We start from the raw sequence: 23317 nt of genomic DNA on the forward strand, positions 1-23317 counted from the left end.
AAGAGTAGCTCCATCAGTTAAACTGTTGTAAAATCAAGAATAAAACAGTAGTAGACAGTAAGTTATTGACCTTGAGAACTTAATTTCCTTAGGAATTTAGATACTCACCCTTGTGTAATTTTCAGCATATTGTTTGTCAGATTTTTCATCCAACTAGAAAAGAACAGAGATAAAAATCAGAAAAGATGCTTAGCATTTTGATTTTTTTATGGGGAAAAAAAAGAAGTGACCTCATTTGAGTTCTCCAAGTTCAATCGATATTTGGAACCTAAAAGCAAACATACTAAAACTGAAATAAAAGTTGGGACACATAAAACAAGATGTTAAGAACTTTAATTCTTATCTAAGGAAGACATGGAGTAAGTAAGCTGTCCTTATGAAAAAATTTAGAACGTTTACACAGATTTTCTTTTCATGGTATTTGAAACGTATTAAAGAAAACTATATATTAAACTTAAATTTTATCATTGTAAAAGTTAACATGCACACACACAAAAGTGTATACATCAAAAAGAAAATTCTGATAAAACCAAAAGCCAAAACACTTTATTATCTTAGCATTACTGACACAGGACACACAGATTAAGACTAGCATACTTAGACAAAAACGTTCAGATTGGGCTAGAGCATGTAAAATATATCAGCAAAAAAATTTCCCCACAGCGCTAAGGAAATTGGTTGCCTGGTTTTTGTTTTTGCTTTTTAAGTAATACACGCTCACGTATCCAAAAAAAGAGAAAAAAACAGCACAAAGGGTATGCAAAGTAAGCCTCTCTCTAGAGGTACACCATACCCAGATCTTCAAGGGCAACCTACACCCAGTCTTTAAAAAATTCTAACAGTAGTGTCCCAAATACATTCCAAATCTTCTTTTTCCCCTTACCATGTTTCAGAGATCAGAGAAAGTACTTTATTTTTATTCATGGCATTTATCACTCCCTGACTCCATGATATTTATTAACTTATTTATTAATAAATAAACTTATTAATTGTCTGATCTCTCTCTCTTTAATGTAAGCTCTATGTCTGTATGTTCTTTTCTGTATTCCTAACACCAAGAATAGCACCTGGGGCTTCCCTGGTGGTGCAGTGGTTAAGAATCCGCCTGCCAATGCAGGGGACAGGGGTTCGAGCCCTGGTCCGGGAAGATCCCACATGCCATGGAGCAACTAAGCCGGTGTGCCACAACTACCGAGCCTGCGCTCTAGAGCCTGCGAGCCAAAACTACTGAAAGCTGTGTGCCTAGAGCCTGTGCTCCGCAACAAGAGAAGCCACCACAATGAGAAGCACGTGCACCGCAACGAAGAGTAGTCCCTGCACACCACAAATAAAGAAAGCCCGCGTGCAGCAATAAAGACCCAACACAGCCAAAAATAAATAAATTAATAAAAAAAAAAAAAAGAATAGCACCTGGCATACAGGACTCAAAATTTCTTGGATGAACGAATAAATGAATTATATCCCATATGTACTTATAGACTTACCTCATTTATTTTAACAGCTGCATAGTACCCTATTATCTGGACATACCATAACTGAGTTATCCTATCTTCTGCAGATAGGCCTTACGGTTGTTTTAGTTGGCGTTTCAAGAAGGGAAGTACCTTAAAGGTTTAGTCTAAAACCCTGATTTTATAGCTGAGGAAAGAGAAATTCAGAGGTGAAAGATCTTGCTGAAGCATGCATAACTGCTAAATGTCAGAGCTGAATCCAGACCTCAGTTTTGTGAATTTTTCATATTATTTACCTGTATATACTGTCCAAATTACCACTGGGGGAAAAAAGTCAAAGAAAAATTTAACTAAATGAAAATATACCCAGACTCCAACTCCTAGACCAACCCTCCCAGCCCAATCTAGAGAAGAGATTTGAAAACCTTCCTTAATTATTAAAACACAAAATGTAATTATTTCTGGCTCAGTTCAGATCACTTCACTCTAACTTCCTCATATTTGACAGTTTTTTGTTTTTTTTATTACCCACATTTATTTGTGTTCATTTTCTGTCTCAGTAAACACCTTTTATTATAAGTACCAAATCAGAATATAAATACTATCTCAGACTTCAAATTCTTTTTGCTACTTCTTACTGTAATACTCTTAAAAAAAAGGAACTGATTTTAGTTCATTTTGACTTCTTTAAACCACATATGAAATGTTTTAAAACAGGCGATGACAATAGTTTTTAATATTGGCAGTTATTGCCATAGAAAGGAATTATCTTCCTCACATCTATACTAGTAAAATATATTGCCTAATATTTAATGTGTTATTCCTCACAGTGAAATAAATACCATATCTAAATACTGACTTATTTTCCTTAGAGTATCTTCCAACTCTCTTCTACTAATGAGTTAAAGAGAAAAACAAGCAGCATTCAGAAACATTCTTCCAGGTCCATTTAAAACCCTGTCCCTTATCCCACTCTCACACAAATGACCCCCAAACCCACCCATTTTTTTAATAGACAGTCACCTGAGAATAATCTTAAATTTCAGAGGCTGCATCGCTGACCCAGTCCACTGCAGGATTGATTCTGTTGCTTTCGCTATCTCCTGACAGATCCCAACTGCCGCACCTGCCCAAGCTGATCATGTGCCAAACTTCAGGGACTGTGGAGGTAGCAAAAATGCCTAGAGCCGCCCCGCTGCAGGGACTTGGCCAGAGACTCTTCAGTGCTCACTTTTCAGGCTCATGCTGCATTATATGCAGCCTTCCGTTTAGATGAAAAGCTAGTTGAAACCTGGTATTCTAAAAGCCCTGGGAGGTCTACATGGCTGCATTGCAACGACAAGCTAGTGTTCAAAATGATGACCAAAAGAGTCTGCCAGATCCTCAAAAGGCTCTTAAGTGGAATAAGATATAATCATGTTTAATATACTAAGGTATAAAAGAGGGAAATGTTGGTAAAAGGGTACAAACTTTCAGCTAGAAGATCAATAAGGTCTGAGGATCTAATGTAAAACATGGTGACTACAGCTGATTTTTAAAAATTGTTATATATGAATAACATGGAAAAAATAAATATGCAATAATATGAAAAATCAGAAAACAAAGGCTATATGTACTATATAGTCACATTTTTGTAAAACAAGCAAAGTAAACTGAGATAGAGAAAAATACGGAAAATAAGGCATCAAATTGCTTTAAAAAAAAGTGGCTAAACAAAATGGTAGACTAAAATATAAAACAACAACAAAACAGAAAGCAAGGCTTTTTTCCTTAGTAAAGCCCTCAGGACTTGCTCATGAATACTGACTACAGCCTACTATTCTCAAAAAATTTTAAGTAAATATTATGCCATTACACTCCTAAATAATTAAATTGGTAATTTTCCAATCAAGAAAGGGGTTCCCTTGATAGCTGGAAATGGAAAGTTAGCTGACAGGCTTGTATCAATAATATTTCATATTCGTATTAATGCACAAAGAAGAGCACATGATGGCAAACTTTATTGCTTCTTTTAAGGATTTCAAATTATCAACTCGTAAACAAAGTCTTAAATATCATCTTTTCCATATTTCAGTGATAAATGCCTTTGCCTTATTTATGTCTGGGAAATCTGAAAATGCTTTGCTCTTGACATCAGAGTATAGATTGTTTCTCTTTAAATCTACACTCCTTATTTGTTGAAATTAGTACATGAGAAATATTTCTTAGAATACATATCTTGTCAAATCTTTGAAACCCTTGGTTTCTTCTTAAAAGAAAGATATTTCTTATTCTCTGATTAAGAGGCCCTTTGACCTTCATTTCAGCAAATGGCTACTTTGACAGATAATTTTATCCTACTAGAATGGTAAAATACAATTTGAAACTTTTTGAGTGGAAACAGAATTCTAGTTGTGAACACATTTTTTTTTTTGGCTGCATTGGGTCTTCATTGCTACGCACGGGCTTTCCCTAGTTGTGGTGGGTGGGGGCTACTCTTTGTTGCGGTGCGCGGGCTTCTCATTGCGGTGGCTTCTCTTGATGCACAGCATGGGCTCTAGGTGCGCGGGCTTCAGTAGCTGTGGCTCGCGGGCTCTAGAGAGCAGGCTCAGTAGTTGTGGCGCACGGGCTTAGTTGCTCCGTGGCATGTGGGATCTTCCCGGACCAGGGCTCAAACCCGTGTCCCCTGCACTGGCAGGCAGACTCTTAACGACTGTGCCACCAGGGAAGCCCCGTGAACACATTTTAATACCATCATTTGAAAGAGTTGTTTAGAAATAAAGATGTATTTTATTCCAAATTTTTTTTGCTCTAGAGAGGGGTCCAACATATATTTTAGGCTTTGCCAAGAGGTAAAATTAAGGATATTATATAGGTACTTAGATAACCATTAAAAAACAAAAAACAAAGAAAACTTTGGCTGGTAGGCCATAAAATAATGGGGCTGGCCAGATTTGCCAACCACTGCTCTAGAGAAGCTTGTGCTTATGTTACAAGGTATACAGCATGACTCGATACACATATACACAGCTTAAATATATGTATATCAAATCATTATGCTATATACCTTAAATATGTATACTTTTTATTTAAATATGTAGACAGATCAAAATAACTATCTGGCAAAAGAAAAGAGTTTTATTTAATTAGTAGAGGCAGTGGAAGACTAAAAAAAACTGTCAACCTTTTCACTCTTGTGTAGTTACTAAAATAAACTGCCAAGAAATAAACGTAAGGAGGACATAGCCAGTAATTCAGACATCACATTAGATGCTAAAAGAGTTCAAAGTTTTTAAGAGAAAAGGTGTATACAATAAATTAAATTGTTTATATCTATGAAAAAACAGGTTACTAAGCAAATTAATAAAATGGGCAATATTTCAAGGGAAGGACTTGGGAGCCAGTCTTCTAACTTTGTGTGCAGAGAGACTGTTGATGTGACCAAGGTCAAGATGGGACTGTTGCTCAGCCAGCCAGCTTCGAGCGCCAACAATCTGGAATACTTAAGGACAACACTCAAAATTGTTTTCTAGGATTAGTCATTCAGAAATAGCTATTTAAATACAATTGGTGACATGCTAAATATAAATAATTCTCTCTTCATTAAAAAACTGTCTAATTTTTTGTTAAGAAACGCTGACTCATCTGCTTCAAAGCGCTTGATAATCAGGACAGCGTTGGTCCAAGGGCAAACAACACTAATGCCAGTTACGGAGAGATGTCACAGACAGAAAATCAGGCTGTTACATACATCAGGCAGGTAGACATCTGCTGGTCTAGGTTCCTTCATTAAGGTAAATGCCTCAAGGCATTTCTACTGGACAGTCTTTCCTAAATTCAGCTCCCAATGAATGTGAAAGCAATAGATAGGCATTTCTTCAAAACAATGCCATAATCCAAATGTTCAAAATCTATTCAGATTCTTCCCAGTTACTATAAGTTAGTGACTCTTTGCTAAGTAGGATATTTTATTGTTCAACCTTCAAAGTTTACCTAAAAATTTATAGATTCTCCAAAATGAAAAGGGAAAACAAATTTTAAGACTGATAACGAATATCTAAATATGGGCTAGGTATTAGATGTTTTAAGGAGTTATTTTTCATTTCATTAGGTATGATAATGGCACAGTAAATAAAGAAAAAAGTCCTCAACTAGAGACGCATACCGAACTATTTATTGGGAAATGGCATGATGTATGGGATTTGCTTTAAAGTACTTCAGGAAAAAAAGGAGGGAAAGGGGAAGAAATAGATGAAACAAAATTGGCAAAATATTGATAATTGTTGGAACTGCTGATGGGTTCTATGGGGGAAAATTTCCACAGGAAAAATGTTGTAAAAAATTGGAACATATCAATATATACATTTCAAAACAAAACAAATAACTGTATTTTATGCTAGTGTGCTGAAATAAATATTTCCTAGGCAGTAAATTAAGTTCCTAATTTAAAAATAGCTATTTTGTTAGCTGTTAGTCACAAGCCTGAGACAGTGAATCCCCATGCGCTGCACTCACGCTGGTCAGATCTGGGATGCTGACATCATCCATGTCGGAGACCACGCTCCCCCTACGATTGGAGCGACTAAAATAATCAGCTGCAGAAACCTTTCAGTCAGGAAAAAAATGAGATGCTTTAAAAGTTAAGAAGAGAGAGAAGAAAAAGATAAGAACATTGGCATATGGGGGAAATTTTTTTTTTTTGGTGTGTGATAAAGTATCATGAAATGAAATGAGGAAACTGCTGTTACTTACCTACTCAAGAAGGTGAGAAAGAAATGTAAAGGGTTCCTAAATGACATCACAGCTCCCTAAAATAAGCTCTTATTCATCTTAGCTAGAGTCCTATGCTATAGAGATCATCCATGTACTGCCTGAGAACCAGCATCACCCTCATCATGAGGGATTCTAGGATAGCATTTACCTAAAGCCTCTACTATATTTCACAAATGCATAATGCATTATAGCTATCAGCTCTGTTAAGCACATATATCCTGAATGTGGAATTATCTGCAGAGTATTTAGTGTGCCTTTTACCAATTTCCACAGTTTCCTCTTTTTCATATTCCTCAGGACCGAGAACTGTAGAACAAAATAATGAACGAACTACATTGGCCTCTTTCTGGTTCCCCAAACATACCCAGTGTCTTCCCACCTTTGCCGTTGGCACTGGCCTAGGAAGCTCTCCTCCCAGCTCTTCAAGCAGCTCTTCAAGCAGTTCAACTCTCAGCTCAAAGGTCAACTCCCTTGGAGAAGCCTTCTCTGATCACTCCATCCAAGGGTGATCTCTCTCTCTCTCTCTCTCTGCCACACACACGCGCACACACACACACACCACTCAATGTCTTCTACAATATCACCTGCTTTTTCTCTTCACAGTCCCCGGGTTTACTTTCTCTTTTTTGTTCCTATCTTTATCAGTTTATTTTCTATTTCTTTCACCAGGATATAAGCTCCATGAAGTCAGAAATCTGGTCTATGTGGCTTATCACATTATTCCCAGCACTTAACATGGTCCCTCACATATAACAGGTACTCCCTCCATACACATTTGTTGAATTAATAAATAATGAATATTTTTTACCTCACTCATCAGCTGTTCTTTACCTCAGCTCTGTCTGATTCCCTTGCTCAAAAACTCTTCTCTTCCAGAAAGGAATCTGGAAGCCCATCCACAGAGATGCCTTCCTTAAGGCTTACAGATATGAAGTTTTGCTAAGAGCTGAGATAATCAAGCAATAGTATTCTTGTTCACAGTAATACAACTTAGATTTACATATAATAATGGTACCCACTATCTCAGAATTTTGATAGCTATTTTCTATATAGTAATTCATTTAATCCATAATATTAAGCCTACCTACAAAGATAGTCATTACATGCCCATTGTACAAATAAAGAAATTGCCATTAACACAACTAACAGGTTGGAGAAATGGTTCAAGCCCAGGCATCATCATTTCAGAGCCCCTGCCCTTTCCACTCCATCACTTTCTGGGGTACTTTCAGGTGTCATGGACTGTTGTTTCTCCTGCAGCTCTGAATATGAGCATTAACTGGCTTGCCAATGGACCACAACTGTCTTAATTAGATCAATGGATTTCTGGCAACAAAGCTCACAAACTCTTGCTGTTCCCCTTTTCTATGAAAACTTTGTGTTTACAATCTTTCACAAAACATGACTTGTATTAAATGACCTTCTATTTTCTTAAAGGAATTATAGCCTCTTACTTATTGGGCTCTTTTGTTTTAGCTCTAAGCTGACACACCATCCTCACCAATGTAATTTTCGAATCAATTTTTAAGTATAGCAAAAACGTCATCAGCCCTCTGTAAAATTTCTTGCTTCGTCAAAAGAATAACCTGAAATTATATAATTTGTATTCTAACATAGCTATTTGTTACCTCTATAATTGTAACTCTAGTTGAATTCTAAGACCAAAATTTTTAAATTTTGCCATCAGCAACTCAAAGTATTCATGGGCCTTAAAAGATGTATAAACTATGGTTAAATTTAAATACACAGCGAAGAAAACAACTAATTAATGGCAGCATGATTTCTAATCCATAGTAATGAGTTTTAAACAATGTGGAGGCATTAATTTTGCTTGAGAAATTTTTTGGTTTTGGTGAATTGTGCACGTACATGCACGTGCATAAAATAGCAACAAAAAATTAGAAGTGAAAATCTGTCAAGTACACAATGACTAGCACATAAGAGGTGTCACTAGGAAAGCTTACATAGCCCACTAAGAAAATGTATTCTCAGGAATACATTTCTGAAGGCAAATTATTTATATAAACTAAATTTGAAGAAAACACTCATTTTGTCAAGTGCAAATTTCATTTTCCAACAGATTTCATGTGATCACACAGTGTTGCAATTTAAAAACTCATCGTATGTGTTTGCATGCAAATCACGCTCACCACACTCTCCCTTCGCCCCCGGCTGGCACGACCAGAAGAAGCAATGCTTGCAGTGTCATCGTCGATAAACTATAGATATTAAAAGCAGATAATGAAAAAGATGCAATTTCACTACAGGTCTTCCCTGACTGAAGGCACATGAGGTAAGGCTTTGGGAAGCACACAAACACTCTCCATGAGCATAATAATTAGCACCATCTATTGTGCACCATTAAACCAAAAAGCTTTTTCAAGGCATAATGAACGATTGTTAAAAACCAAAAGATATTTCCAAAAACCACAAAGAATAAAATAGTACTTCATCTTTTATTTAAGTTAAATGAACGAAAAGGGGGGGAGGCATGACTCTACTGGCCAAAACCAGCCAGGGACTTCATGCTTTTTAAACCTCTAGGCCCTTTGGGGTCCTATCAGGAGTCAATAAATACATTTAATGTTTTAGTTTGGGAGAGAAAATAAAAGAATCTTCTTAAGTGAAATAATATAAGTCAAAGACAGAATTTCCTACCGGCAAGGACACTGAAATGATGATTCTTACTGTCCTTTATTCATTCCTATGCAGCAGGTGGAGATATTTCTAATATCACCACACAGTTTTCTTCCTCTTTCACCAGCAGTGGAAGACTCATCTTCAATATATGTAGGTTGCCTCCATTCTGACATCACTAAGAAACCATTCTGGCATCACTGGGATAATAACTCTGAGCCCACTTGCAAATGAAAGAGCATTTAGCCAGCACACACGGACAAGATTCTACACTTGACTGAAAATATTACCATAATTTTGTTTGCAAGGGACCATCACAGCTGGGACACTAAAAATGCTACCAGGCCCAAGAATTGCCAAGTGGAATTTTATTACCCGGTGGGTTAAAAGTAAACTCCCTCCTTATGTGAAAACATCCCTGTAATAACTTTTATCTCCTTAAACATCCGTGTAATAACTTTTTGTTAGCTATTAGAGTAGAATTCTTGATAAGTGCCACTTGGAAATGGCAGAAGAAATGAGCCAAACATATATGTAGAAGAAAGTCCATATATCTCACCTATTCCACTCCACAAAGTAACCTATGTTGACCATTAAGAAACTGCTTAATAATTTCTCCAATTTTGACACTGTCAAGAATAACAAGGTAGTTCCTAAAGTCATCATTTGTTATTGAAAATGTTAATTATTAGAGTTTTTTGGTGGGTAAGATGGCAATATATAGCATAATTTAAATGTAAATACTCTGATTCCCATCATTTCATAATTAGCAATTTACCATGCAGATCTACTCATACAAGTCCACAAAAATATACCTACATAAGCATGTTCATTGTACAAGTGTCTGTAGTAGCAAAACTCTGACAACCTAAATGTCCATCAAAACAGGAGCAATTTTTCAAATTTACAGCCCAGGCACTAATGGAATGATCCATTGCCATTAAAAAAAATGTGCTGACATAAACCTATCTCCAAGAGGCACTCAGTGGAAACAGTAACGGACATGGTTTACTTTTTAAAATCTTTTAAATGTCAAAAAAAGAATGAAAAAAAAAAAGACTGACAAAAAAATGAAATAGATCTTTATATACTGATTTGAAAAGATACTTTGAGTAAAGAAAACAAGTTGAAGAGCAGTATGTATACAAGTCATTTACATACTGTTCAAATAAAGGACACTCATATATACATGAAATATCTCTGAAAGGATATACAAGAACAGAGGTTGCATTTGGGGAATGGATATAGGAGGAAAGGGTCAGAGAACTTTTATTTTGTACTTTCCTTAAGCTAATATTACATTTATAAATTAAAAAAAAAGTTCGCGGGCCTCTCACTGTTGTGGCCTCTCCCGTTGCGGAGCACAGGCTCCGGACGCGCAGGCTCAGCGGCCATGGCTCACGGGCCCAGCCGCTCTGCGGCATGTGGGATCTTCCCGGACCGGGGCACGAACCCGTGTCCCCTGCATCGGCAGGCGGACTCCCAACCACTGCGCCACCAGGGAAGCCCTGGAGCAATTTTTTTTTTTTTTTTTTTTTTTTCCTGGAGCAATTTTTAAAAGCTGACTTATTTGATTTCTTCTCCTCCCACTCCACTGATTGACAGGCTGGTAAGCAAGTGAAATGGTTCAATGTAGGAAGTAGACATGAAAAGGAGGAAGGAAAAGGATAGGGCAACCAACTCATAGTCTAAATTATCACCACTGAGAAGACAAGAATTTCCACACAAATGACAGTTATATATAAAATTTTAAAAAATTCTAATGGCACTGGTTCCAGACTCATTTAAGAAATTACGTGCTTAAGTCACATTCATACAGAAACCACCCGTTAGGACAAATTAGTTCTTGAGTTTGTGTACTGAAGCAAAATGATAATCCATGCACAACAGAGTGAAACACACCACATCCTCAATATTCTGAATGGTGAGTACAGATTAATGAAACAATCAAAAGTGTCTATAAAGCATGCAAAGAGACTAGACAGCTCACCACAGGACTGCTTCGGGCTGAACTTGTTCTTGATGAGTGAAAACTGTATTCAGATGGCTATAAAGTTTCCAAGAAGAAAGGTTTTACAATTAACGATCAGCTCCTTTTTCTGCTGGGAATACATCAGTGCCCCTGGACCTAACTCACCCCTGGCTCTCAGGTGAAGATAACTGTTCCTCCCCGGCCTGAACTCTTCTTCACTCCCACCCTCACCATCCAGCAGCCCACGGCAGGAGGGAGAAGAAAGGCCCTGAGAAGCGCTGTTCCCAGCCTCTTCCTGAGGAACTAATGAGCCAGAAAAGAGGTTTCTCTACTTGTATTGCCTTCATGCTTTAAGCCACAGTTTCCAGCAGGTGCCTTCTCGCAGCTTGGGTGAGAGCCACCATTGGCAAGCTGATGGATCACAGCTTGTAGAGTAATTATAGGTCAGATTAAATGACTCTGTAAGTAAACTGTGCCCACCTACACACCACCCTCCTCACCACCTCCACCTGCTTAGACTTACAGTTCGAGAACCATAAGGGTTATATAATCCACCATCATACAACGACGCCTAAAGAACAAAGGAAATGCCATTTATCTATTCAGCATCAAAGTTATTTTGAAAATGACATAACTTCTTTGCAGTACCTAGTTCCAAAAGTTTTGAAGAATGGTGTTAACGTGTACAGCCTCCTGAGGTGGTAACACTCATTTATGTATGCATAAATTCCTGCGTCAGCCTCATTAAAGCTTCAAACTCACACTTCATTTAAAAACCACCACTGGTTACAGCACTGCCTTTCATCATCACATTATGAAATTAGGAGAACATTTACGACTTTATTCTCTCGAAAGAGGAAATAGAACAGAAAAGAAACTAAGGTACAGAAAAGAAAGTGAGGTACAGAAAGCATTTTGCCCACTGTTACGATAAAATTAAGTACAAAGCCTCAGGTTCCCAGTCCACTAGAACAGGCCACAAGACAACAAACAACAGCTTGAAAGCAACCATTTCCAACTCGCACATTACACAGAGCTACTGTTTTGTCTTTCTAGTCAGCTGGCTCCATTAGAGTCTAGTATTAACATGGCCAAGGCCACAGCTGTTCCCCCCCAAAATATGACACCCCATGCATGGGCAGCCATCTCACAAAAGTATGCAAGTGTAGTGCAACCCATGCAAGTCTACCTCCTCTACAGGAAGCCAATTCTAAGCAAGGGCCTACCAACAGCCAAGCAGTATCTACCGCTATGATATGCTCATTTTTGCTCCTCAGAAGTTTTGTATTTTAAGCACAGGCAGCACAGTCTGCAGTACACATAGCATTAAAGCCATGTGTCCTTGACTATTCTGGAGGAAAGACGGCAAGCCAGAGTCAGCACTGTGACAATGGCCCCACCAGGAGTACACACGTTGGAAGAGGAAAATACACACCAGACTGGCACTTCTCAGAAGACCAGAATTTGCAGTAGGGGAGGCCTATGGAGAAAGCACATGATTTAACCCAAAGAAAAGCAACTGATAGCTATGAAGGCACCATACTCCCCAGAAAGTACTAACCCTGTAGCTCTTAGATGTTGCCAGAGGGTCACTGTATAGGGAAGAAGACTGATAAGAAACAAAACAAAATAAAACAAAACAAGCAAAAAGAAAAAAAAAAAAGGAAAAAAGAAAAGGAGAATCAGCCTCACCATCATGCAAGTAGAAGACATATTTATTTTATACTCCATAATTCATTAGTAATTCTTGAGTGTTTAAGGCAGTTAAGTGACACACAATGTGAGAAAAACGTAATCATTAGAAATCTCTTTGAATACCAATTTTAAGGGATAAGAAAGAAAAACACTCGGAATAGTTTCCTATAAATGGGGTAAGTCCTATTGGTCTTTGAGCATTAGTGTTAGGAGATGGGATGGGCACCTAAGAAAACACTCAGGAAAAGAGGGCCATGGCACAGGGAGTGTGGCAAACAGTGTCCACATCCCAGTCCCCAGCAGCTCCTGCGACATCTAATGAGCTTATCCTGATTATTGGGGAATCAGGTAAATGAGCTCTGAGTTATTGCTATAAACACTCTCCCAACTAGATTAGAAAACGTGTATTTCACAACAAGCCATGGACCAAGTGCCTTAGTTTAATTAGATAAATTGTACTGGTCACAATGAATCCACACACTAACAAGGCACAGCATTTTTAAAAAAGGAATTAAATCTTTTTCCTGATGTCATCTCAAGACACAATTTTCAGTTTTTTTCACCAAGCCCAATAAGACATGGAAAATAAGATACATAAGTATCTAAGTTATGTTTTGACAACTGAATTATTTCAAATGTACTATGCGCTATATATTTAAATATGTGTTTTAAATGTATGATGTGCCAAATGCCTTGAAAAAACGAGATTCTAACATTAAATATAATTACATTCTTCTCATCCCACGTACAGTTTAAATTTTCACATGTATATTTTTAATAAAAGGGCATACACTGTGATATGTACTGATGCCTACAACTTATTTTGAAATGCATCCCCCCAAAAAGATGGACTGATGGATGGATAGAGGGACAGCTGGACAGATAATTACATGATAAAGGAAATATAGTAAAATATCAATTGTAGAATCTGAGTGGTAGGTACACAGGTGGCTACTATAAAATTCTCTGAACTTTTTTTGCATGTTAAATATTTTTCATTAAAAAAACTGGAAAAAAATGGCACTCATTTTAAATATGGTGATTCAATAGTTCCCATCATTTAAAGATCCACTCACACAGACTACGTGAATTCAGTTACCACAAACTAGTATATACACAGCCATTCACAGATTAGTTCTAACCAGTCAAAACGCAACAGGGGATTAGAAATGTGTTAAAGTTGGATAAAACACACGAAGCCAAAAAACTTGTGACAAACCCGAGTATAGTAGGCAGAAGTGGGTTTGCTATGTCTAAGACTGCTATAGTTTCTCTGGTCAAAGTAGAGGCCACTCTGCAAAAAGCAAAATTAAACACATTTTTCTTAGGTTAAATGCTGTTAACCTAAAAACACAGAGGCAAAATCAGATATTGCCAAAACCCTTCTCCTCCAAAACAATGATTTTAAAGCACTGAATCATATTAGGTGAAAGTGAAAATAACAACTATTTCAGGTCTCTCAAAAAAGATTAATATTTTAAAAATATTAATATTAAAACATTAACTATTTTCAAACCAAGTCATTGCTAATTTTTTTTTCTTTTTTTACTTTAAAAACAAGAGTATAAACTCTCAGACAAAATGGAATGGAAATAATAAATGATTTATTCTCATGTCATACTTAGGAATGTCCTTGAAAAACCCAGGATCAATGAATAATTACCACTTTTATAATCTATTTGGCAGTGCCACAGAAATCATTAAAGTTATTTTTTCAAAACTCCTGGCCCTGCCCGAGGCACCAGGACTCACCTCTCCCCAGAGCTCCCAACACTGCCCCCACCAGGGCATCTCACTAATATCCTCTCCATTTCATTCTCTCCCCCTTCCTCACTGCTACCAGCCAAAGCCTCCCAACCCTCTTCTCCACCCCTCCAATGGTCAGAACCCTGCCCATGGGAACCTTGAGTTAGCAGGGAGCTTAGGACTGTACTTCCTCTGCCAGTGCTGTAGCAACCTGACAGGAAAGAGGTGTTCCTAACACCCCACATGGGCATTTTAGATATTTTTTCCTCCACAGAAATGTTTAGCAAGGTCTGCTGGAATGGAGAGCACTATTAGTTCCATAGTTTAATTACGTTATTGGTTGAAGAGTCTTCTGCAAGACAGCATGGGAACTCTGCCATTGCGTACTTTATTGTTTCTACCAGAAAATTAATTTCAAGTTCCCATTCTATAAAAACAATCTATAAAAACAATCATTCAGAATGAAACCTATATGTGACTTTGGTACTACTTATAATACCACAACTAAATCAATTCAAATTTCTAAAATAGGTATAAGAATCTCACTAAGCCTATTCTTAAGGTATAGTCCTCCAAAGGACAGTTCATAAATGAAAATACATTGTTAATGAACTTCGTGGGACACTTTCCTAACGCTAGCCACTAGGGTTAGATATATTAACTTGATATTAAATCTTGTAAATGAAAACAAAATTATTTTTAAATAAGTTCTAATAAGTCATGTTTCAGTATATTATCAAGTTTCAATAATGCCTTAAGAACACACCAATGCAGTCATAATTCTTCAGTTCCGTAAAAGTAATCAGTGAATTTTACAGCCACACAAAATACTGTGATATGAGACACAACAGAACTAACCAGTGGGTCTTTATGAGAACCAGAAGATCTCTTCTTTATTCCATCAGAGTGACTGTCAGAATGATTCTGGAAGTAAATATTGAATACAAGGATCATATAGTGAAGTTTAAAAATAATTTAATAAAATTCATCTTAAAATCATACACAGAATGATCCACCTGAGACAGAGTAGTCTACATGCACTCTAATTCCCACCTGTTAGTAAATGATTCACTGCCCTTGACTGGCTAAGACACACAGCCTCTCTACACACCTTCATTTCCCCTCACCTCCCCTGTGCCACCCAGCTCAGTGTCTAGTCAACTAAAAACTTAATTAGGACTCAGAGCCAGGCAGGATATTTGTGGGGACCCTCACCCCACACCTCATTTGAGCCCCTGCCCATGGGACTATCTTCTTTAAAAAGGTAAGAGTGACAAGAGAGTCTACTTCCTTCCACAGTCCTCCTTACCTAAAGGCCAAAAAGCAATCCCGTGCATCAATCAAAACAAGATTGAGAACAGAAAACATGACATTGTACTGCCCAAGACAGTCCTCTTAACCCAAGTTAGTGGTCCCACAGCATGTGCTGCTCAGAGGAAAGCAGCCAACATGGTATGTATGGATTTTCTCGAGTAGCAGCAGCATCATTAGACAATAATCTGACATCTGAGTCCTTTGAAGATAGCACCGTCTCAACACGTAATTTCTCCTAGGAGTACAGAGCCAAGTGTATGTGAGGGGATAGAGGACAGCAATACTACTAAACTGGTCCATTGGTAGACAAGAAGTCCAATCTAGGTATGCACCGTTGGCCTGTAATGAGGAGGTGCAGCTAGAAGGGTCCTAGCTATTAACAGTCTGCTCTACGCAAATCATCTGAAACATGCACAGCTAGATCCTGAATCAGTAATTATACACTCATTTTTCTTTTTAGAATATGCATATCTTTCCTTTTATACATTACCCTGAACATTTAAGAGCTGCTGATATAGTCTAGCAACTCAGGCAATCTATTGACATATTAACCCAAGAAAAACACGCGATAACTAAACTTCCTTGGCCAAAATGACATACCATAAAAAAACCAAATCAAGCAAAAAATGAGTGGACGTAACTGATGCTTCAGTTGTCATCTGTCACTGCTGGATGCTTTCACACCTGCTGGCGTGTGACACAGAACATGAAACACAGTAGGGCCTGCGCTGCCTTAGTTCAGTATGTGTCAAAACACTGCTGGAAACATGTCTTCCAGGTCAATGAGTATGTGTCAGCTGGGTGGCTCATTATTTTAAGGAAAGATACTACCGCCAATCTTAGTCCTGAATAGGGAAGCAAATAATTTTTATCTGATCCTGATATTCTAAAAGACAAAGTTATTCAAGTGCTAAATTATGCCACAATTGCACAACACTAGATTTTGCTTTGTTAGTCATACATTTCCCCCAAACATCATAACAAACCTATGAAAAAGTCATAATCTATGATTAGCATCATCAGGTGTTTATAAAGTAAAACTCTACATTTAACATGAAGTTATGTACTACATACTAATGATGAAAGTCTTGACGATGTATCCTTGAAAGCATCATACTGGATTTCAGGAAAAGGTGAAAGTTGGTTGTATTTCCAAAATCAGAAATATAAAGAGGGGAAAAAGTAACATTCATAAAGTTATTAAAAATCCAGCAGTATTTTAAAAGCCCAAAATTATTAAACACAAAGGCTGTGACATTTGAATTAAAGAATATTCTTCCCCCTCATTCTTTCCTAGTATAGGTTATTGCTAAACTATACGTACAGCAAAAACTGCATGTTCTCTTTCAAAAACAGAATTTATAATCAGTAATGGTGAGATGATTCATCCCAGTACACTATAGCACAAAACACCCAAGGAAGCCTTTAAATGCAGGAATTAAGCATTCTGAAGTCAAAAGATGTTTTACTTTTTCTTATTGTGTCTGTCACCATCGTTTTCCATTATTTCAAACATGGCAAAAGCAAGGCATGGAGAGGCAATGAAGCAGGATCACATAACTAGTATAATAAAGCTTACAAAAAAAACAAAACCAAAAAGCAAACAAGCAAAAAAACAATTGCGGCATCAAAAGAGGGAGAGTTCCCTTGTATCTGCTTGTGCACACACCTGAAAAACTTCCTTCCTCAAGAACTTTCTCTATGAAAAACAGTGAAAGAAACTTGGCCAGAGTAAAGTGTGGATTACATACATTTATGACAAGACCAGAAAAACCACATTTCACGTAGGGTCTTTACAAAAATAATACGTGTAACACCGCATTTCAAATCCAAGAAACTGAATTAAATAGTAACTAACTACTCAGATTTGTGGTTTCCTAACTTTATTTTTTAAGCATTCTAGCTCAGATTTTTTTAAGCAATCTGACCCAGAAGAGCAATGTACAAAACAATAAAACAATGCATAAAACAAAAGCAATAAACAAGTTCCTCAGGTAGTTTGGTAAAAATATCTTTCTTTGGCAACTTTTATACCCATTTAGGATTCTAGGGAACACTATTCAAGAACCTGATCTAAAGTAATGTTTTCCTAAGTGTGGACTGCAACTCATTAGTAGTTCATAAAATCAATTTATAGGTTCAACCAGCATTAAAAAAAAATAGAAGAGAAAATACTAGAGCTTATCATGTACAGTAAGAGTAAATATTATTTTGTGAAACTTCTGTTTCTATAATATATTTTATATACTTATATACATACAAACACACAGGCATATGTCTGCATATGTATACTGGATTATGGTGTAAAATGCATTCCTTTTATAGAGGTCGCAATTTTAAAAAGCTTAAAATACACTAGGAGATCAAATTATATAGTGTAGTTCTAATAAAGCATTAAAATAATAGTTCAGATAGAACAAAGGCCTTCCCTTCATGCCCAATGAGATGGTCATGTACAAAAGATATTGCAGGACCCCCCGAAAATATACTTCATAAGTATAAGGCTAAGTGGTATAATTTTACCACCAGTGTAAATTCAGTGAAAATGATATTGCAATAAATACTAAAAAGTGCTGGAGCAAAATATCTGCATTTGCATGCTTTTCTTATATTATCTTGAAAACAGAATATAAAGAGTGTTATTACATGTGTAAAAAAAAATCTTGTTTATCCAGAATTTTCTAAAATGCCTAAGGGTGTGCATTTGGTGGTAAATGATGTGTAATGGTAAAATGTCACTGTGGTGAATAACATTTCACTGAAAATAAAGTTCCTTCTCTATGGAAGTTTCACTTAACGTCTTTTCTCAGTTAACAAAATATCTTTTTTGTTTTAAAAAAACCCCATGACCAAAACATGTATTTCTCAAGTCACACATTCTTGCATATCAACTATTCCATTCTCCCAACCAGATAAGTTCATTGACGGACCAGTCATGTCTTAGTTCTTCTCATCCTCTCTGTAACACCAATGGCCTTTTGCAAAAGCTTAAGATTTAACAAGTTGAACTGAAATTGACCTATTTTGATTTTCCTTTTCCAAAATACAATGCAGAGCTCATATAGTTTAATTATTAATTAATTATTTAAAATTAATTTTTAAAAATTTAAAAAAAGAATTAATTACAAATTAATTAATTTGGCCATGCTACACCGCTTGTGGGATCTTAATTCCCCAACCAGGGATTGAACCCAGGCCCTGGCATTGGAAGAGCAGAGTCCTAACCACTGGACCGTCAGGGAATTCCCTCAGGTAGTTTTAAAAATTGCTGAATCTGGTAGAAAAAATCCATAACTTGGACACCCCACTTGCTACTAGAACAACTGAGTAAACAAAAAGAATCCTCCAATATGTGCCAGTTGGTATTTATGTTATTTAAAAACAAATGATTCATCAAAGGAGGGAGAACTGAAAATATTAAGGGCTCTAGCTAAATAAAATGTTTCCAAATTTGCTATTATAATCTATCCAAAAATGTTTTTTTTAACACTCAGAAAAAGTTACCTCAAACTTTTCATTTGGAAATTAAATTTTTAAAAAGTACAGAAAACAGGTTGTAGAAACAAAGTTCAGCAGGTGTTCATTTCTGTTAGAATGGACCTATTACTCACTCAGGCCCCCAGGACTCTGTGAGTCAACAGTGAACGCACAATACTAACACGGCACATTTCTCTGGGCTACACACCATGATGCCTTTCCTTTTGGGTGTACTGGCTCTGCTCCAATGTGTCCCCATTACGTCCTTTGATGGGTTCTTCCATGGAATTAAACAGTGTAGGAGTAAGTGACAAAACACAAATTGGAAGCATATTAAAATTAACTTCATTAAAATTATACTAAGGCAACTGATATATAAATAGGAACTGATTAAAAAAACAGTAAAAATCTCCACCAATTAAAACTGCAATGTATCTCTACCACTCTGATTCAAGATCACCTCATCTTCTAATTTTGGATCTCTTCCTTATTATAGTCTTCTTGTATTTCACTGTATAAAGCAGTGACCAAGCACTTTGTAAGATTTTTTTCTTTTTTAAGGTAGATGTCTTTTAAAGAAACAGATTGTTTCAGTTCTAGACTCAGGGCTTTGATTTAATCTTCCTTCCCCAAACCTACCATTCAGTCTTGAACTATCTTTGCTCTTTCTATTTTTATGGAGAATGTCTATAACACTGTTACCATCTCCAGCCCAAATAGCTTCTGGCAGGACACCTTTCAAGAAAGCAGTACCTGAAAGTTAACTGGACAAAAGGAAAGATCAAAGTCCTAAGAATGTGGCATAAAACCATAAATACATCTGCCTCATATCCAGGTACCTATATCTAATGTTCATATATCAAATACAAGGTCCAAAAGTCTTAGACATTTTAATATACAGCTCATAAGTTAAAAAAAAAAAAACTGGCAGAGAAATACCAAACCCCCCCAAATAATATAGCAAATCCCAATAAAATTTAGGTCAGTGTTTTAAACCATCACAATTATTTTTACAGAGAACAAAAGTTGTCTACATATTTGTTCAGTTTAATGTAGACGGAAAAGTTACTTTAAAAAGCAAATAATCTGATGAAAACTTAGAACTCCCAATATTATCTAGTTAAGAGAAAAAAGAAAAAAACTCTTATCTCAATTACATTTCTTTTAAAGTATGTTATTAGTGAGCATGTTTCATTTCAAATCAGACATTTCCAGAAAAGTCTAAATATTTTAAATGTACACTCACACACAGTAAAGTTCCAAAGTCTCCTCTACAGGGTAAAATTTTTTGTTAATCTTTAAGTTTGCATACTGATTTTTTAAATTAGGAGCTTTACTCTTTTTCCCATAACAGCAAATTTTCATAATTACCAAATGAAATAAAATACTGTGAGAGTTCTAGTTATATCTTAAATTTATTTAAAGATATAATTTCCATGAAATGAAAATCAACCTCATTACTTTATAGACACCCTGGATAAACAATTCCTTATTTATTTAATTGCAGATTTCTTTTTTGTTTGTTTGCAGATGTTTTAAAGGCCCCTAAATTAGGTTGAACTTGGATGGTTTTACCATTAGGTTAAACTAATATATAATCAAGTTTTCCATACAAATTTACAAATAATCTGCTTGATAAAAACTGTGTGAAACTTCACACTATTAACATTACAATGAAAAGTAAAGGGAAAACTCATATACGTTTTTTTGAAAAGAGGAAAGATGGGATTATTTTCAAAGCCCTTAAAGGCTCAACTTTTAAGCTTCTGTTGACTAACTCCCTGTGAGAATAAAAACAATATCTCCAGGGAGAAGCATGACAAGTTTTTCTTAAAGTATTTCTCGGCAAGATCAGCTTGGTGCTTTGTAACCACCTAGAGGGGTGGGAGGGAGATGTAAGAGGGAGGAGATAAGGGGATATATGTTTATGTATAGCTGATTCACTTTGGGTTTTTTTTTGTTTGTTTTGAGGTAAGCGGGCCTCTCACTGTTGTGGCCTCTCCCGTTGCAGAGCACAGGCTCCGGATGCGCAGGCTCAGCGGCCATGGCTCACAGGCTCAGCCGCTCCGCGGCATGTGGGATCTTCCTGGACTGGGGCACGAACCTGTGTCCCCTGCATCGGCAGGAGGACTCTCAACCACTGCGCCACCAGGGAAGCCCTGATTCACTTTGTTATAAAGCAGAAACTAACACACCACTGTAAAGCAATTACACTCCAATAAAGATGTTAAAAAAAAGAAAACAAAAACAAACAAAAAAAAGTATTTCCCCTGCAAAATCATTCTTAAACTACTGATTAGATTTCTATAAAGGCTTTTTAATATTCTTATAAATCTAAATTTTTATAATTAACCAAAATACTTATGATTCAAGAATTAGTTTACTAACTTATTCTAAAAAGACAGTAGATTACATTCACCAATAAGAAATATAACCAGAGTAAAAGACTATTTAAGAATACAAACACATCAATAATTAGTATACCAGAACACACTCAGTTTAATATAGTGTATTTTTATACATTATACAAGATAGGAAGAAAACTAGACCTGGGGAGAATTAACAAATATAGACCTTCGCAAGAAAGATAATTTTACTGATGAAAAATCTAGATGTAAGTACATATACAATATTATCAATGTGTAAATTAAAAAAGCATTGCTCTAAGGTTTAAAGCACAATTCTTTAAGAAAAGACTCAGTTTCCTGGCACAATATGCAAGCCTTTGATGAGCGATTTCTCATTTATCTTGATTTACAATGATGTACGCTAAAAACCTGAGACAAACTACAAAATGTTAATCAAAATGTTGAAGCATGGTAATTTCTATAAGTATGATAAGACAGGCATTTTTAAAATCAGAAGCTCAATTTTCCCACTGAATAAAAACTATAATTAGTCACCCAAGCTCCAAAATAATAATTTTATTTAATAAATTGTCATTTTAAAAAATATGAAAGTAGGAAAAATCTGAAAGCTAGAACCATGCCGATGTTATTCTATAAAATTAACCTTATTATTTTGTGATGGTTTTCTAAAATCAAAGGTCCTTTTATAGAAAAAGTGAATATATATGTTAATAGATGAAAATATTCATGATTTTAGAACTGATTTACTTACAGCAATAATTTGAAAGCATCATTTTCCAATGAAATAGCTTTGCCAATATTTCTGTGTTTTAAAGAAAGGCAGGGGCTTCCCTGGTGGCGCAGTGGTTGAGAGTCCGCCTGCCGATGCAGGGGACACGGGTTCGTGCCCCGGTCCGGGAAGATCCCACATGCCGCGGAGCAGCTGGGCCCATGAGCCATGGCCGCTGAGCCTGCGCGTGCGGAGCCTGTGCTCCGCAACGGGAGAGGCCACAACAGTGAGAGGCCTGCATACCACAAAAAAAAAAAAAAAAAAGGCAAAGGGATAGCTTTGCTATGGGGGTGTAAACAACTTAAAATACCAACCCTGTGACTGCCAAGACTTCGAATGGACAACGCATCCTCAACTCCCTGATAAAAATAAAAACAAACATAGTAAAGGTGTGTGAGTGACCATGGCAAGTTGATGAGGAAAAGTATTAGAGGCAATTTTGTAGGTTATTACAAACCAGAGAAGGACGACGATGACTGGACCAGTGGGAATACCTGGCCCTTTCCAACTCATCCTGGGAAAGGAGAAAGTACATGGAGAGTTAATCACTCAGCTGAGGGCTGTTGGTCAGAACAGCTGAGCACAGCAGCACCTTCCCCACAGCAGGCGGTAGGGACAGCTCAGCCTCAAAAGCTGGGTTTGGGGCTGCCAGTCCCTCAGTTGGAAAGAAAGTAGAAATAATCTTGGCAGTGTTTTTATTTGAACAAGCGTGTGTGTGTATCTATCATGTATCTATCTATCTATCTATCTATCTATCTATGGATAGATAGATATATCTGACCACTTGTAGAAGGTACTCTATATATGACCAAGGGAGTTCAATGTACCAAGATAAAAATAAGCAAGTATACTTAAACAGAAATTGAGGTCAGCATTAAAAGCAGACTGTGATCTATTTTTTCATTATGATGTTTACCCAAGGCAGGAAGAAATGTTTATTTTATTACAGATGTGGTTTAAGGTGACAATGTGTTGCTTTAAAAAGATTTGGGTTATAATTTTGTGCTCATCGCAAAAAAAGTTTTTTCTTTTTCTTTTACCACTCCAACTGGAAAAGAAGAGAACAACTAAATGAAATAGCCCCTGTGTGTTGTTAATATGAAAAACTACTTAAAATTAGAAGAAATCGAATAAA

At 36.5% G+C, this 23317-nt stretch overlaps 1 protein-coding gene across 12 annotated transcripts in view; it reads right to left on the minus strand.

The window, feature by feature from the left end:
* LRRFIP2 (LRR binding FLII interacting protein 2) overlaps positions 1-23317 on the minus strand; it is a 97256-nt gene that overhangs the window by 48622 nt on the left and 25317 nt on the right. For 6 of the 12 annotated variants that reach the window (XM_065884650.1, XM_065884648.1, XM_065884646.1 and 3 more), the window contains exon 3: positions 109-153. In XM_065884650.1, the coding sequence (XP_065740722.1) occupies positions 109-153 (45 nt within the window). Of the gene's footprint in view, positions 1-108; positions 154-5945; positions 6036-8353; positions 8423-10830; positions 10888-11335; positions 11384-12247; positions 12293-12373; positions 12422-13726; positions 13802-15111; positions 15178-16641; positions 16684-22496; positions 22542-22639; positions 22697-23317 lie in introns of all 12 variants that reach the window. The other 6 variants (XM_065884645.1, XM_065884643.1, XM_065884638.1 and 3 more) reach the window with 5 other exon arrangements.

This window comes from Phocoena phocoena, chromosome 10, assembly GCF_963924675.1.
Source record: "Phocoena phocoena chromosome 10, mPhoPho1.1, whole genome shotgun sequence".
NCBI lineage: Eukaryota > Metazoa > Chordata > Mammalia > Artiodactyla > Phocoenidae > Phocoena > Phocoena phocoena.